This window comes from Montipora foliosa, chromosome 3, assembly GCF_036669935.1.
Source record: "Montipora foliosa isolate CH-2021 chromosome 3, ASM3666993v2, whole genome shotgun sequence".
Lineage (NCBI taxonomy): Eukaryota > Metazoa > Cnidaria > Anthozoa > Scleractinia > Acroporidae > Montipora > Montipora foliosa.
This window is the reverse complement of record NC_090871.1, coordinates 67,621,824-67,636,823: the sequence shown is the minus strand read 5'-3', so window position 1 is coordinate 67,636,823 and position 15,000 is coordinate 67,621,824. Positions and strand designations below refer to the sequence as shown.

Here is a 15,000-nt window from a genome sequence, read left to right as displayed (position 1 = left end):
TGAACTCACGACCTCCCGCGTGACAGCCCGGTGCTCAACCAACTGAGCCACCGGTGCGCGGTATTACGCGGTAAAATGACGAGCGACTGGCTTAGATGCATCCTTGCCATTCTTCTCAACATCGCGAAGGTGTTCGCGGAATCGGTCGCCTAGTCGTCTACCTGTCTCGCCAGTGTACAGGTTGTGCAATAAATGACATTTGCGGAGATACATTTGAAACGATCGGTGATATTAGCAGATCGCTTAGGTCCCAATATTTTGCTAGTGTTAAGAGTGAAAGAACAAGATTTGCATCGTGAGCGCGCGCATTTGAAAGTACCGGGTTGCTCATTAGTTTTGAGTGAGCTTCTAACTAAAAAGTTGCCTACTTTTTTGTCAGTAGCGTTTGACTGAAATTAGTGGATGTCGCGAAAAGATTCTACCAGTATCGGGATCATTTTGGAGTAATTTAAAGTTAGTAAGAATGATACTTTTGACTGCGTGATTATGAGGATGGAAAGTGAGGGTAAATGGAATTCTGTCATTTTTATCTTTTTGTAACGTTTGTAGTGCTGACTGTCGATCAAATTGTTGGGCGCAATAATGGCCCGCCTTGACCACAGAGACAGGATAGCCACGTTTTTCGAAAAACTGGCACATCTCCTCTGATTTGCTGGAAAAACCGGAGTCATCACTACATAGACGTCGAAATCTAAGAAATTGAGAATAAGGAATGGAGTTCTTGACATGTGATGTCAAGACATGTGACGATGAATACGACAAATAACTGCGAGAATCTGTAGGTTTGTAGTGCACACTGGTACATAAACTGTTGCCACTGATAGAAACATTGATATCTAGGAAAGCCAATGAAATTTCCGAAATTTCTCAGGTATATTTAAAAGCCGGATGAAAGGAATTAACGGAGGTTATAAATTGATCGAGTTCTTCTTTGCTGGATGAAATAGCGCCAATGCAGTCGTCGATGTAGCGACTGTAGAGTTCAGGTTTGGGGCCGTTGTACTGATTAAAAAATTGGTGTTCAACATATCCCACAAAAAGATTGGCATAGCTACAAGTAGGTCCCATTCGTGTGCCCATCGCTACACCATTAATTTGTTTGTAATAGCTGCCGGCGAATGAAAAACAGTTAAGCGTTAAAACTCGTTCGGCAAGGCGAAGTAGCGTTTCCGAGCTTGGTTCTTTGATTGTGCGTTGACCGAAAAAGTGTTTAAGTGCTTGAAGACCTTCGCTATTGGGAATGACTGTGTATAGAGATGTAATGTCCATGGTGAAAATAAGTTTGTCTTGGCCGGAGAAATAGAAATCGCGGAAAATTTGTAGTGCGTGTGTATTGTCTTTAATGTATGATGGCAAAGATTTGACGATAGGCGTCATAATCCTGTCTAAGTAGCTAGAAATGAGTTCGGTGGGGCAACTACAGACAGAAACGATAGGGCGACCAGGTTTGTTAGGTTTGTGAATTCTTGGCAGGAAGTAAATGCACGAAATTCTATGGGTAGTGATGATGAGATTAGTTGCAGTGTCCGGTAATTCTGGATTGAGTATAAGATTTTGAATGGTGCCTTTGACAAGTTGTTGATTTGTGGAGGTGAGATCTTTCTCGACTTTGGCATAAAATGAGGTGTCAGAAAGTTGCCACAAAGCTTCTTTTTGGTAAAGGTCCGGCCGCCAAACAACTACCGCGCCGCCTTTGTCGGCCGATTTGACAACAATGTCATTGCGTTTACGGCCCACATATGACGCCAAGTCTGGGGATCGAGCCGAATGCTCACCACGGAGCCATTCCTATTTTTCACGTTGCCATGTTACCACCAATAGCGTAGCTCCTCCTCCACTATAAAAACAACACACAACCCATAATTCCTCGATTCGCTCTGACGAAGGGCTATCGATCGAAACGTCAGCTTTTAGAATCCCTGTACGGTGGTCAATTTACATTATCAACTCCTGTTGATAAAGCAAAATTTTTGTGTACTACTTCCCCACCGACGCAGCACCACAGTTTCTTTAGAAAATAACCCCTTTTGTCAAATGTGAAAGTTTGTTGGGTGGCCACGGTAAGGCAATGTAACATCCACTCTTTTGGTTTTTGAAATATTAATGTACATCTAATGCACAGTTTAAAGCTCAAAAACCGAGGCCGACACAGATAGGCTCAAACATGAAGAGAAACTTACCAGTGCAGTTAAATCCTTTTCTTTCATTGAATTTTCCAGGAGGGCATGCTAATTTTATTTCAACAGGAAACAAAGAAGTAAACAAACAATTAGCCTTATAGCGCTAAGAAAGGAAAGTTGGTATGTCTTTTTCGAATTTATAGGATTTTGTAGGTACGTTTTGAGGAATAACTTCATTCTTATATTAGTTGCACTTCAGCGGTACTAATTTGGGTTCAATGGAACCTGAGTGAATTTTGTAAAGTCCATAAATTGAGCATAATTATTGAACACGAATTTCAAAAATTGAAAAAAAAAACAGTTAACTTTTCGTTCGGTGAGATGCTTTTCATCTCTCAAATGTTAACAGTAGTTTGACGCGCCATTATAAGATATGTGAATTATAATGACACCATGAATTTCGGAATAAATCATGTGCAGTGCTTGGACTAGCGCCAAGCAAATCCTCGATACGTTAACCTTTACATCATTTTAAGGTCGTGCCAAATTAACCTTCTTTTATCGCACCGTTGCTACCAAATAGTTTCATTATGACTCAGTGATCCATGGGATCAGATATGGTGAAACAAGGTCACCAAAAAGCCATTCCCTTTTTCCTTGCAACAAGAACAATCAATGTAATAAATGAGTCGTACTAGAAAAAAATAACAAACTTACCTTGACATATACCTCCCAAGTTTTCCATGCCTTCTTTGCAGACACATCTGCCTTCCAGTTGACTGGTATTCCACTCACCATTGCTGTCACACAGAACAGTCAAATTACCTGACACTGATTGCACAGAGTTTGGCGCACAACTTCCTTCCACAGAAATTGGCTCCTCTTGAGAAAATGTTCTCGGTAGATATACCAAACTGTCTGCAAGTGCGGCTTTTTCAGTGCAAGCCTTATATGACACCTTGAGCGAGTACAATGTTCTACATCCACCTCGATCACGAAATCCAAGAACAATATATTTGCTTGTAACCTGAAGAGGCATTGTTAAAGTTTCTCTGTTGTCAGACAGACGGCTGATATTAGCAAATCTTCGATATATTCTGTAGTTGCTGATAGGGCTTGGTATGTCATCAGCAGCCAGGCTTGCATTTGATTCCCAGACATATGCGTAAGATGAATTTCTGCAAAAATTTAACGTCGGACACTCACGTGACCTATACTCTACGGTGACATCCAATCTTTTTATGTCTCCCACTAGAATGAGACCGCTTCGTAACCAGTTGTTTGGCTCCTCGCTGTTATCAAAATTGCACACCGTGTATCTGTCCAATAAATTCCCTCCACTTCCGGATGGGTGATACCACTGTACAAAACAAGAAAACGAAAAGGAATGCTTCCAAATCCGGTTTCCATCAAAGTGTATATATAAAATTAACATGCGAGTATGGCTAAGGTGTAAGTCTCATTTGCTTGAAAAAAACGTTATTAATTAAAAAACGTAGCTAATTAGAAGAAAACTATTACAGGAATTCAACATATGCGGACACTATACAGTGTTCACTTGGTATGATATCTCGAATAAACAATGTTTCATGCATTAACCCAGAAGATTTGTTTCTGCTCTGCATTAAGCTCATGTTACACTAGGCACGTTTTAGTGCAACTTGTCTCGCAATTTTGTTGCGACACAAGTTGCACGAAAAAGTGGCCGCTGTAACATACCCTTCCACAGACATTCCATGCGACATTTAAGTTACCGCCACCATTGCGAGAAGGGGAAATCACTTCTACTTGGGAAATGCGTCTCGCAACAAATTATAGTATCTACTGAGATTACACAAATCACTTGACTCTGAAGATGACTTCCACTCAGGTTGTAGAAACGTCAGTCACTGTCATCTCAAACAGTCCTTCTTAAGAGTACACTCACCCGGACGATCGTAGTTTACTTTAAGGCCCAGTAATACGGGCAACATTTTTCGTGCAACTTGTCGCGCAACAATGCTGCGTTGCAAGTTAAGATTGTTTGTCGTGCGTATTACCACCTTCTTGCGCAACAAATTTTCATGTTGCAAAAAGTAAAAGCGACGTCTACTTTTTGCAACATAAAAATTTGTCTCGCAAGAAGGACTTCAACTTGCAACGCAAAGTTGCTGCGCGACAAGTTGCACGAAAAATGTTGCCCGCATTACTGGGCCTTAATTATAGTACACTCACATTATAGACACTTACAGTTAATATACTAACCTTATTACCTAACAATACATAGATTTATGCAAAGAAAAATTTGGTTTAAAAAAAAGTAAAAATAAATAAAGAAAGAAAAAGGCCACTTTAATGGAGAAAGAAAAATCAACATATCTTTGTGGCAAGAGTGTTTCGTTTTAGATAGTATTTGGAAAAAGGATTCAAGAAATAGTGGAAATAAAAGAATCCCATTTAACATAATGCTTTGAGAGAACATCCTTTTTCCCAGCAATGCACAGTTCTAATCTGTAGGTAGCTGTTAATTTAACCTTAAAAACATCAAATAATGGAAATATTCTGTCTAATTTGCATCTATAAATAAAGAATTTTTGCAAATACTTAATAAAATGTGGTTAATTACCATGAAATCTTTATCGGTGTTAAATTTACCAAAAAAGACGTCCAGAAAAGAAATATCCATTACTTCATTACTATAGAGCGCAATCCAAGATAAAACCTTTTTCGAAAACATATCTACTGCGTTGGAAAAAGAAAAACAAATGCTCTGTGGATTCAACTTCATTTTTACAAAACTTACAGCACGGGGAATCGACAATTTTAAAAGCAAACAGTTTCTCATTCGTGTATGCAATACGATTTAAAAACTTGTATTGAAACGCTCTTAGTTTAGTATCTAAAGTGACATTAAGAGGCAGAGTGTATGCTTTTTTTCCATTCACCCAAAAGACTTGGGTATTCACCTTCCAGTTTGGCTTGAGGAGTAGGCGAGGCAGTCTTATAGGAAAAAAAATCCCTGTACACACTTCTTGAGCGGGTGCTCGAAACATGATTTCTCTTCTCTAAATTCAAGAAGTACTTTGAGCTTCTTTCACCATGTTCGTACCAACGGGCTCTTGCGCGAATGATGATTCCTTTGACCCTTTCCTCATAAAATAATTCCAGTTTTTCTTTAATTTCATTCAGGCGAATTTTGTTGAGGTCACTTCGATCACTTTCAAACATCTTTGTTGCCTTATCATAATCATTTTGCAAGTGCATTTCTTCAACTTTTCTTTGTTTCGCTTAATTTTTTGAGTAAGATATAGCATGAGCACGGATGTTGTACTTAATCCAATCCCAAACTGCACGCTTATCAGATAACTCATTCACACCATCTGTTCTCCACTTTGGGACATTGCAATTCAATTCACTAATGTACTTATCATCATTCAAAAGTGAACAGTTAAACTTCCAAAAACCAGGGCCTTTAGCCTCTTCGCTTGTATCAGTAAGAACGAGGTCTATAGCAGCGTGATCTGTTTTAAGAAAATTTTAAGAAAAACCTAAAGCTAACTTTTTTTGAAAACTATAGAAAATTCTCATTATCCTAACATCATAATTCTTCTGGCTTTCCGTTGTTTTTGACATTTTGTCTTTCTCAGTCTTTTATGTGTTGTTTGCTTTGGCGCGTGTGTGCGTAGATGTGTGCATCTGACCTAATTTATATTAGCTTAATTACCAGAGTGTGGCTGTCCTTTTTCATTAGCCCCTATGGTTATTTGGGGCAGCCTGTACTCCTTTCTATTTTTGTAATATCTTGTAGTCTATTGCTTTACTGTCGGTACAAATAAAGTTGTTGTTGTTGTTGTAATGGCCGGGATTATATTGGCTGATTTGATAAAATCTTGAAGACCGTTAGAAATTAACCAATAGTCCAAACGACAGAATATCATAGGTAAATTTTGACTCCATGTATAACTTCTAGTTTCGGGATTTTTTGTCCTCCAAATATCTATTAGATCAAGTTCACTTTTCATACACAAAATAATTTCCATGACAGCTCGCTTAGGTGTCATGACACCTCCTTTTTTGTCAAGCAAAGAGTTTAGAGGACAATTGAAATAACCACCTATAATGATATTTTCCGTCCCGAAAAACTTTCAGTATGTTTCGAAAAAATACAGTGAGATCTTTTCGAAATATAATCATATAATAAAGAGCAGTTACCGCAGTATCATGGACGAAGACTCAGCTAATGTGGTCATAAAACAACCTAAGGATCTTAGCGATAAATTGGCAGGCTACGGTTCAGCCCGTGTTTGTCAGCCGTATTCTCAACCAAGATCTCAGAATGTAGGAGAAAAATCCCAAGATCATTCTCCAATGATAGTCCAAACGACCGAATATCATAGGTAAATTTTTTACCTGTTTTTTTTTAACCTGTTTTCTTAATCGGATCTGTGGGATACAGGTGATGTTGGTTCTACAAATAGTCACTTCACACGCATTTGTGACTGGTCTCAAACAAAAGGCCTCTATTTATCTACAAACTAGAAGAGTCAAAAAGATAGTCTCCGGAAACCCGAGACTGGCGTGTTTCCGTATGTTTCAGCAAAGCCAGTTTATTACACTAGATAATTTTTCCCGCGACTTGTCTCGGCGCAATTTTGTTGCGACAAAAGTTGTCACATTGCGAGACAAGCTGCTTCACGGGTGTTTCACTAGCGAACGTTTCTTGAAACTTGTCTCGTTTTCGATGATCACATGAGGTTAAAGTAATATTTTCATTGGCTGGTGCCGCAAACCGTTGCGACACAAGTTTGTAGGGTGCGGGAAATTGCAGGCATCGGTTTATTGATGTCTGTTCTAAGTTAGTAAACCAGCGGGAAGTTCGAGTCATCGGTTTATTTGTGTCTGATTTAAGTTAGTAAACCACTAACTTAGAACAGACATCAATAAACCGATGACTACAACTTCCTGCACCCTACAAACGACTCATCCACGACATCACCAACAGATAAATAACACACTGATTTACTTTATCACAGTCCTACCCGGCCCGACGTACAGACCTTAGACCTATAAATGGATCGAAATACACCAATCACTGTTTAGTCTTCACAGCTAATTACATCCAGGCGCATCTGACAGTCGACCAATAACATCGCGAATAAGTTGACCAATGACATCTACTACCGGAGTTCTTATAGTATCTAGTTAAGGCGCCCGCAAAAGAGGAAAGTTTACGGCAACTTTGTTGCGAAAGCTAATGCTGTCCCGTTTGTGGCACCATTAAACATTTGTTGCGGAAGCAAAATTTGCTTCCTGTGAAGCAAAAAGGTTTCTGATATTCTCAGGACTACACTCACCCGTACGATCGTACGTTACTCAATTATGATATGACTCCTGGGTTCAAACCATTTACCATTTAAATTTTAGTGTATGTTAAGGTTTTGTTAGTCAATAATGTTAGTATATGTGCTGTCAAATGAAATCAATTCAATCAATAAAGACTTTAAAAAAGACTGCTGTTCAGAGAATTTCGAGTTAGCATAGAAGAATGCGGGAAGAATGTATAACGCCCTGGAAAATATTCTGTTTGGAGAACACTGTCTTTAGACATGAACTCTCCACGGAAAAATGCTTAAGAGAGAAGGACGGCCGGTATCCATTGCTGTCAACAACCCTTTTTATCAGCGCTTCTCAACGAGACTGTAATGGTTCTGTGCTCAGCTGATCAATAAGAATTCCAAGGGAAAAAACTGTATTGCAAAGGAAGCACACTGTACTTTCCTGCCGCTGTGGATTGTGAAATCTAGCACTCTATAATGATGAGGGTAAGTTAGGGTTCATGTGTATGAAGGAAGGTTTTACCTGTCGATGCAAACACCGAAGTTACTCAGGCCATTTTCCATTCTGTTGGATAAATCCCAGTGATAATTGACTTTGTAAATATGGCGGTCAGCGATGGAGTAACAATAGATCGTTTTCACTGTCACGCAATAAAAAAAATAAATCAAAAACTATCCAGTGCAAAACGCTAAGAAATTGTTATCTTATAGAAGATAAAGAAATAAGACACTTGTCCAAGTTTTAGGCCTCTGCGTTTCCCCAAACTTCAGATATTCGTCGAAATGTTTCGCAGAAATTTACAGAGCCCAGTATGAAAACGCCATATTGGTGTACCTCAGTGGTACACCAATATGGCGGCTGGAAAATAGCGTAAACATCTGGAACTTACTTTGGCTATCTAGGCGACTGATTATCACTACTGAAAAAACAAGCATTTACATAAGCACTTTTCCTAATGCTCTAACTTCTAAAAGGGCTCAAAATCATGAGATAAGTATATATTTTTCAACAAACTTGATCGTAGCTTTGTGTCACGCACCTACATAATCCGGAAATTCAAAATGCTATGGTTTCCAAACGAAGCACGCTATTGAGCTGTGAAATTGTCAACAGATATAGATATGCCGCCTCTTATGCCTGATGAGGATAAAAACTTTGGTGGATCTTTAGTTTTAGATTTTGGAAGGTGATGACGTCACGTGAAAACGATCTATACTAGCAGCCATTTTCAACAACTTACTTGGGATCATATCGAGGCCAGTGGCTTTCTTTTCATCAATATTCCTCAATAGGTTAAAAACAACGTCGAGACTAGGAGTTTTTAGATGAAATGCTTTATCGGTGTGTGAAAGGTAAAACTCGGGATTTACTTCTGCAGCAGGAACCTCTTGGGCTAGCACTTGGCCAATATTTGTGAAATGATCATTAAAAGCTTCCGCCATGTTGCCAGGACTGCTTGTTGTTCTGTTGTCAACTTGGATTTCTAAGATATTCGTCGACTTGCTAGTGTTACGTGAGGTTAACTCGTTAATGAGGTTCCATGTTTTGCGCGGATTTCCTTTGCTAACTTTCAAGTTATCAGAAAAGTAGCGCTTCTTTGCTTGTTTAATTGCATTATTTGCTTGGTTTCTAGCACATTTAAGGTTACTTCCCACCTTCGCGGGTGCCCTTCGCCAAAAACATTGTACGCGCGCCAGTTTAAATAAAACCTCAACAAACTATATATCATTAGAAAGCTTAATAAATGTACTTGACGAAAAAAATACAATTTTAGCGAAGTTTTCTTTCAGGAAGTGTCACAGGCCGGTAAGGCGTGAAACGACCGAGGGTTCTTCTATTGAATTTATTGGCTATCGGATTCCAAAGTACGAGCAAAATGGCTGCACAGTCTTAGTCACAAGGCATCAATGAACAAAAGTGTGTCGGGCTTTTTCGATATTCTGATTGGTTGTCTAGATATCCACGTCTAAAGTTGGAGTAGCTAAAAATGTGCGAGACGAGTTGCGTAAATGGACGCCACGCGAAAAATATGTTAAACATCAAAATTTCCCGACACACTTTTGTTTGTCATTATATATGGAATGTTCTGGCGAAATTTCACGACAATCCGCCAAATCTGCATACCCTATAAATTCGGTCAAAGTGGATTTATTCCTCTCAAAATCATATGCGAGATTTTCGCTTGTAAAGGTTCGTAAGCAACTCGCGCCACGCCTGGAGATTATCTCGCCTGATCAAACCGCAAACCAATGGAAAGACAGGACCTCCTACCGTCTGTGACAATAAATGAAGATTTCCCGGGAAAAGCATCGCATTGCAACACGTCTTTTATATCGCTCAGTCGAGTGGAATTCAGGACGTCGACACAATTACAATGGGCAAAGACACTAAAGGCAAAGGCAAAACCCGTGCCAAAAAGGTCAAAGGCGGAAAACGTGCCGCTGAAAAACAAGAGGCGACTAGTAACGAATCGACGGACAGCTCAAGTGTGCCATTGTTTAGGGCCGTTGGTATCGCATTTTCCTTTTTCTTCATCGCTTCCACCAGATTCCGACGAAGAATCTTGTCCACAAACTGCACTTGCGTTGACTTTGACTTTTAAGGTACTTGCTCCAAGGATTTTCGCCGGCTCCGGGTCTTCAGGAGATGCCGAGATTGTCCAAGGTTTTTGGCCAAACCAAGAGCCTTTGTCGCTTTCGGCGAGGTTTTTTTTCTTTCTTTGGCAAAATGGAAGTATTTCTTTCTTCTTTGAGCCGTTTTTTTTTCTTTTCTTTACCAAGGACTTTTTTCTGCTTTTGATTTTTCCATACGAGTTATTAGAGCTTCCACGTGGGAATTTTGTCAAGTACGTGATGTAATTAAAAATATGCAAATGCGGCAACTTTCTGACACCTCGTTTTATGCCAAAATCCAGAAAGATCTCACCTCCACAAATCAACAACTTGTCAAAGACACCATTCAGAATTTTATAGTTAATCAAGAATTACCGGACACTGCAACTAATCTCATCATCACTACCCCTAGAACTTCGTGCATTAACTTCTTGCCTAAAATTCACATGCGAAACAAACCAGGTCGCCCTATCGTTTCTGTCTGTAGTTGCCCCACCGAACTCATTTCTAGCTACTTAGACAGGATTATGACGCCTATCGTCAAATCTTTGCCATCATACATTAAAGACAGTACACACGCACTACAAATTTTCCGCGATTTCAATTTCTCCGGCCAAGACGAACTTATTTTCACCATGGACATTACATCTCTATACACAGTCATTCCTAACAGCGAAGGTCTTCAAGCACTTAAACACTTTTTCGATCAACGCACTGTCAAAGAACCTAGCTCCGAAACGCTCCTCCGCCTTGCCGAACTAGTTTTAACGCTTAACTGTTTTTCATTCGCCGGCAACTATTACAAACAAATTAATGGTGTAGCGATGGGCACAAGAATGGGACCTAGCTATGCTAACCTTTTTGTAGGATATGTTGAACACCAATTTTTTAATCAGTACAACGGCCCCAAACCTGAACTCTACGGCCGCTACATCGACGACTGCATCGGCGCTATTTTATCCAGCAGAGAAGAACTCGATCAATTTATAACCTCCAACAACTCTTTTCATCCGGCTCTTAAATATACCTGGGAAATTTCGGAAACTTCATTGGCTTTTCTAGATATCAAAGTTTCTATTAGAGGCAACGTGCTATGTACCAGTGTGCACCACAAACCCCGGGGGGGGGACTCCCATATGAAACAGACGGGGATGCTCGTCGGAAATTTTGAATTTAACCCCTAAAGGAGACCAATCTAGGCGTGGCTTAAGCAAATTTTGACCCCTAAAAGAGACCGTTTAAAAACACAAAAATACGACACGCAATGAGTTTTAATGATAAAAAGGCATAATCATCGAATGCTTTTATCTAAAAAGAAAATTTAAAAGGAAATTTGACTTCTGTTTCTCTTCGCGTAATTCTGTGTTACTTCGCAGAACCCTAAACGAGACCTTGGTGGCATAAAATATTGGCGTTTTGCCCGGAACACCCTAAGCGAGACCAAAATCCAAAATTTACACCCCTAAGCGAGACGACGAGCATCCCCGTCTGTTTCATATGGGAGTCCCCCCCCCCCGGGCCACAAACCTACAGATTCTCACAGCTATTTGTTGTATTCATCGTCACATCCATCACATGTCAAGAACTCCATTCCTTATTCTCAATTTCTTAGATTTCGACGTCTATGTAGTGATGACTCCGATCTTTCCAGTAAGTCAGAGGAGATGTGCTAGTTCTTAGAAAAACGTGACTATCCTGTCTCTGTGGTCAAAGCGGGCCATCACCGCGCCCAACAATTTGATCGACAGTCAGCACTACAAACGTCGCAAAAAGATAAGAATGACAGAATTCCATTTACCTTCACTTTCCATTATCATAATCACGAAGTGAAAAGTATCATTCTTAATAATTTTAAATTACTCGAAAATGATCCCGAGACTGGTAGAATCTTTTCGCGACCTCCTTTTATTTCATTCAAACGCGACAAAAACGTAGGCATCTTTTTAATTAGAAGCGCCCTCAAAACTAACGGGCAACCCGGGACTTTTAAATGTGCGCGCTCACGTTGCAAAACTTGTCCTTTCACTCTTAACACTAGCTAGCAAGATCTCGGGATCCTAAGCGATTTAAAGATCACCAATCATTTTACATGTACCTCCGCAAATGTCATTTATTGCATAACCTGTACGTTTTGCAATAAATTATACACTGGCGAGACAGGTAGACGACTAGGCGACCGATTCCGCGAACGCCTTCGCGATGTTAAGAAGAATGACAAGGATGCATCCAGGCCAGTCGCTCGTAATTTTAATCTCCCTAACCACTCCAAACAACACATGGCTAACTGCGGCCTTTCCTCGCAGTAATCCTAGTGAACCAAGCGAAACTTCTGATAACGATGATTTACGCGGTGAGGTCGGCAGAGAGAGGAGTGCCAGCAGTAAATTTACAACCCTATTGATTGGGGACTCCATGGGCAAGGGTATTCACGGTAAGAAATTAGCGAAAGCAGTAGGGCACCGAGTGGTGGTAAAGTCATTTTCTGGAGCTACAACCAAAGCCATGAGAGATTAAGCTTAATGATAAAGTCTCAGAGGTGAACAAGCACTTGACGAAGTTCTGCCGTCAGAACGATTGGAGATTTATTGAACACAATAAAATAAACGAAAAGGGGTTAAACCGTGGAGGTCTACACCTGAATTTTGCAGGTAACAAGCGTATTTTTAAGAATTTTTATCATGGTCTAGCGCATTGAACTTTTACTATGCCTTCCATTAATGCCGTGCCGTTGGAAGGCAACAGTCAGGAGTCATCGAGAAGTCCGACTTAAAATCCTATTGATCGTTCTCGAGTATTGCCCTCCAAACGCGGTTTTAAGCTGGCCTCGCTGAATATAAATAAATTGACCACTCATCTTGATGAACTCAAGATCTTTCTCGTAAGTAACGATATAGATGTTCTCGCAATTAACGAGACTAAACTAAATGAATACATCACCGATAATGAGGTCAGTATCTCTGGTTATGATATAGTTAGACGTGATAGAACTACATATGGAGGTGGGGGCATTTGCTTTTATGTAAAAAAGTCAATTAACTTTTCGGTGCGCAACGATCTTTGCACGGGCAGTCTTGAGAACCTTTGTATTGAAATACACAAACCTCATTCTAAATCATTTATTGTTGCTACGTGGTATAGACCACCTAATTCGCTTGTTAGTATATTTTCACCCTTTGAAGAGTTGATTGGGAAATTGGATTCCCTTAATACTGAATTCTACCTTTTAGGGGATCTAAATTGCAATATGGCCGCATCCCAGTTTGATAGCGATACACGCAAATTATTAACTATCACGGATGTTTATGGTCTTCAACAACTCATAACAGAACCAACAAGAATAACCGAAACTTCTGCAACATTGATTGATTTAATTTTTACTAAGTGTCCTGACAAGGCGTTATGCTCAGGTGTGCGTCATATTGGCATTAGCGATCACAGCATGGTCTATGTCTATCGAAAATTAGCCATTAATGAACAGAGTAAGGGTCACACTAATATAGCCTATAGGAATTTTCGAAGTTTTAACCGTGATAAATTTCGTAGCAATGTTGCATCTCAAGATTGGGATCACATAAACAATTCTTCCAATCTATGATGATACTTGGGCTTATAACATTGACCGAGGAAAAATAAACGCTGTTGTTTTCCTAGACCTAAAAAAAGCTTTTGATACGGTTAATCACGAGATCCTTTTATCTAAATTAAATAATTACGGCATACATGGCATTTCTTACAACTGGTTTAAGTCCTATTTGGGCAACCGCACTCAAAAGTGTTCCATTAATGGATCACTTTCTAAAACTTGCTCACTAAGTTGCGGCGTCTCTCAAGGGACTATTTTGGGTTCATTGTTGTTTTTGCTATATATCAATGATCTGCCAAATTGTCTAACGAATTGTGTGCCATGGATGTACGCAGATGACACCCACCTAACATATGCGGGTGACAATACAGGCGACATAGAATCAAGTCTTAACCATGATCTAGAAAATGTTAAAAAATGGTTGATAGCAAACAAACTTACCCTGAACATGACAAAAACCGAATTTATGCTGATTGGATCAAGGCAGAGGTTGTATGCTCTCACAAATCCTCCAATTCCCAAGATTAATGGTGCTCCTATCACTCAAGTTTCTGTTGCTAAATCCCTGGGCGTGCTTATTGATAATAATCTTAACTGGAGTAGCCATGTCGATAAACTGACAAAGAAAGTAGCTTCTGGAATTGGAGCCCTCAAACGTGTAAGGCATCTCGTTCCTCAGACGACATTGCGCTCTATTTATCACGCTTTACTTCAACCGCACTTTGACTACTGCAATGTCGTCTGGGGAAACTGTGGTATCACGTTACATGACAAATTACAAAATTTGCAAAATAGAGCAGCCAGAGTTTTGACCCTCTCTAATTTTGATGTAAATGCTAGCGAGCTATTCAAAATTTTAGGCTGGAAAAATCTAGTTAGCCAGCAACAAATTGCGCTGGCCACAATGGTCTATAAGTGTCTTCAGGGGCTAGCACCGAAATATCTATGTTCTAAATTTACAAACCGCGAATCTGTTTATAGTTTAAGAGACTCTGAAAGAAAGCTTAATGTTCCGTTTCCGCGGACAAATTATTATAGAAACAGCTTCAGCTATAGAGGTGCTACTGTCTGGAATAGCTTACCCCTCAAAGCGAGACAAGCAGAGTCTCTTAGGCTTTTCAAAAATCTGATTAAAGACATATTTTAGTATAAAGCACGGCATTCATGGAAAGCAGCTTTAGAATTAATATAGTTTAATTGTGTTTTATTGTAATCATTTTAAAATTTTACCTTTTGTAATTTAGATTTTAGCATTGTTTGTAATCTTAGCTGATGATTTTACCGTGCATAAATAATAAAATATCATATCATAAAATATCATATCATATCATATCATATCCTTACATCTACGACGGAAAGCCACAAGAAT

At 39.6% G+C, this 15,000-nt stretch overlaps 1 protein-coding gene across 2 annotated transcripts in view; it reads right to left on the bottom strand.

Annotated features, from left to right (window-relative positions):
• The window catches only part of LOC137998080 (ephrin type-A receptor 4-like), a 127,894-nt gene that overhangs the window by 86,536 nt on the left and 26,358 nt on the right, over window positions 1-15,000 (bottom strand). For both annotated transcript variants that reach the window (XM_068844494.1, XM_068844493.1), the window contains 2 exons: window positions 2,838-3,480; window positions 2,181-2,228 (listed from right to left, as the gene is read on the bottom strand). In XM_068844494.1, the coding sequence (XP_068700595.1) occupies window positions 2,181-2,228; window positions 2,838-3,480 (691 nt within the window). The remainder of the gene's footprint in view (window positions 1-2,180; window positions 2,229-2,837; window positions 3,481-15,000) is intronic.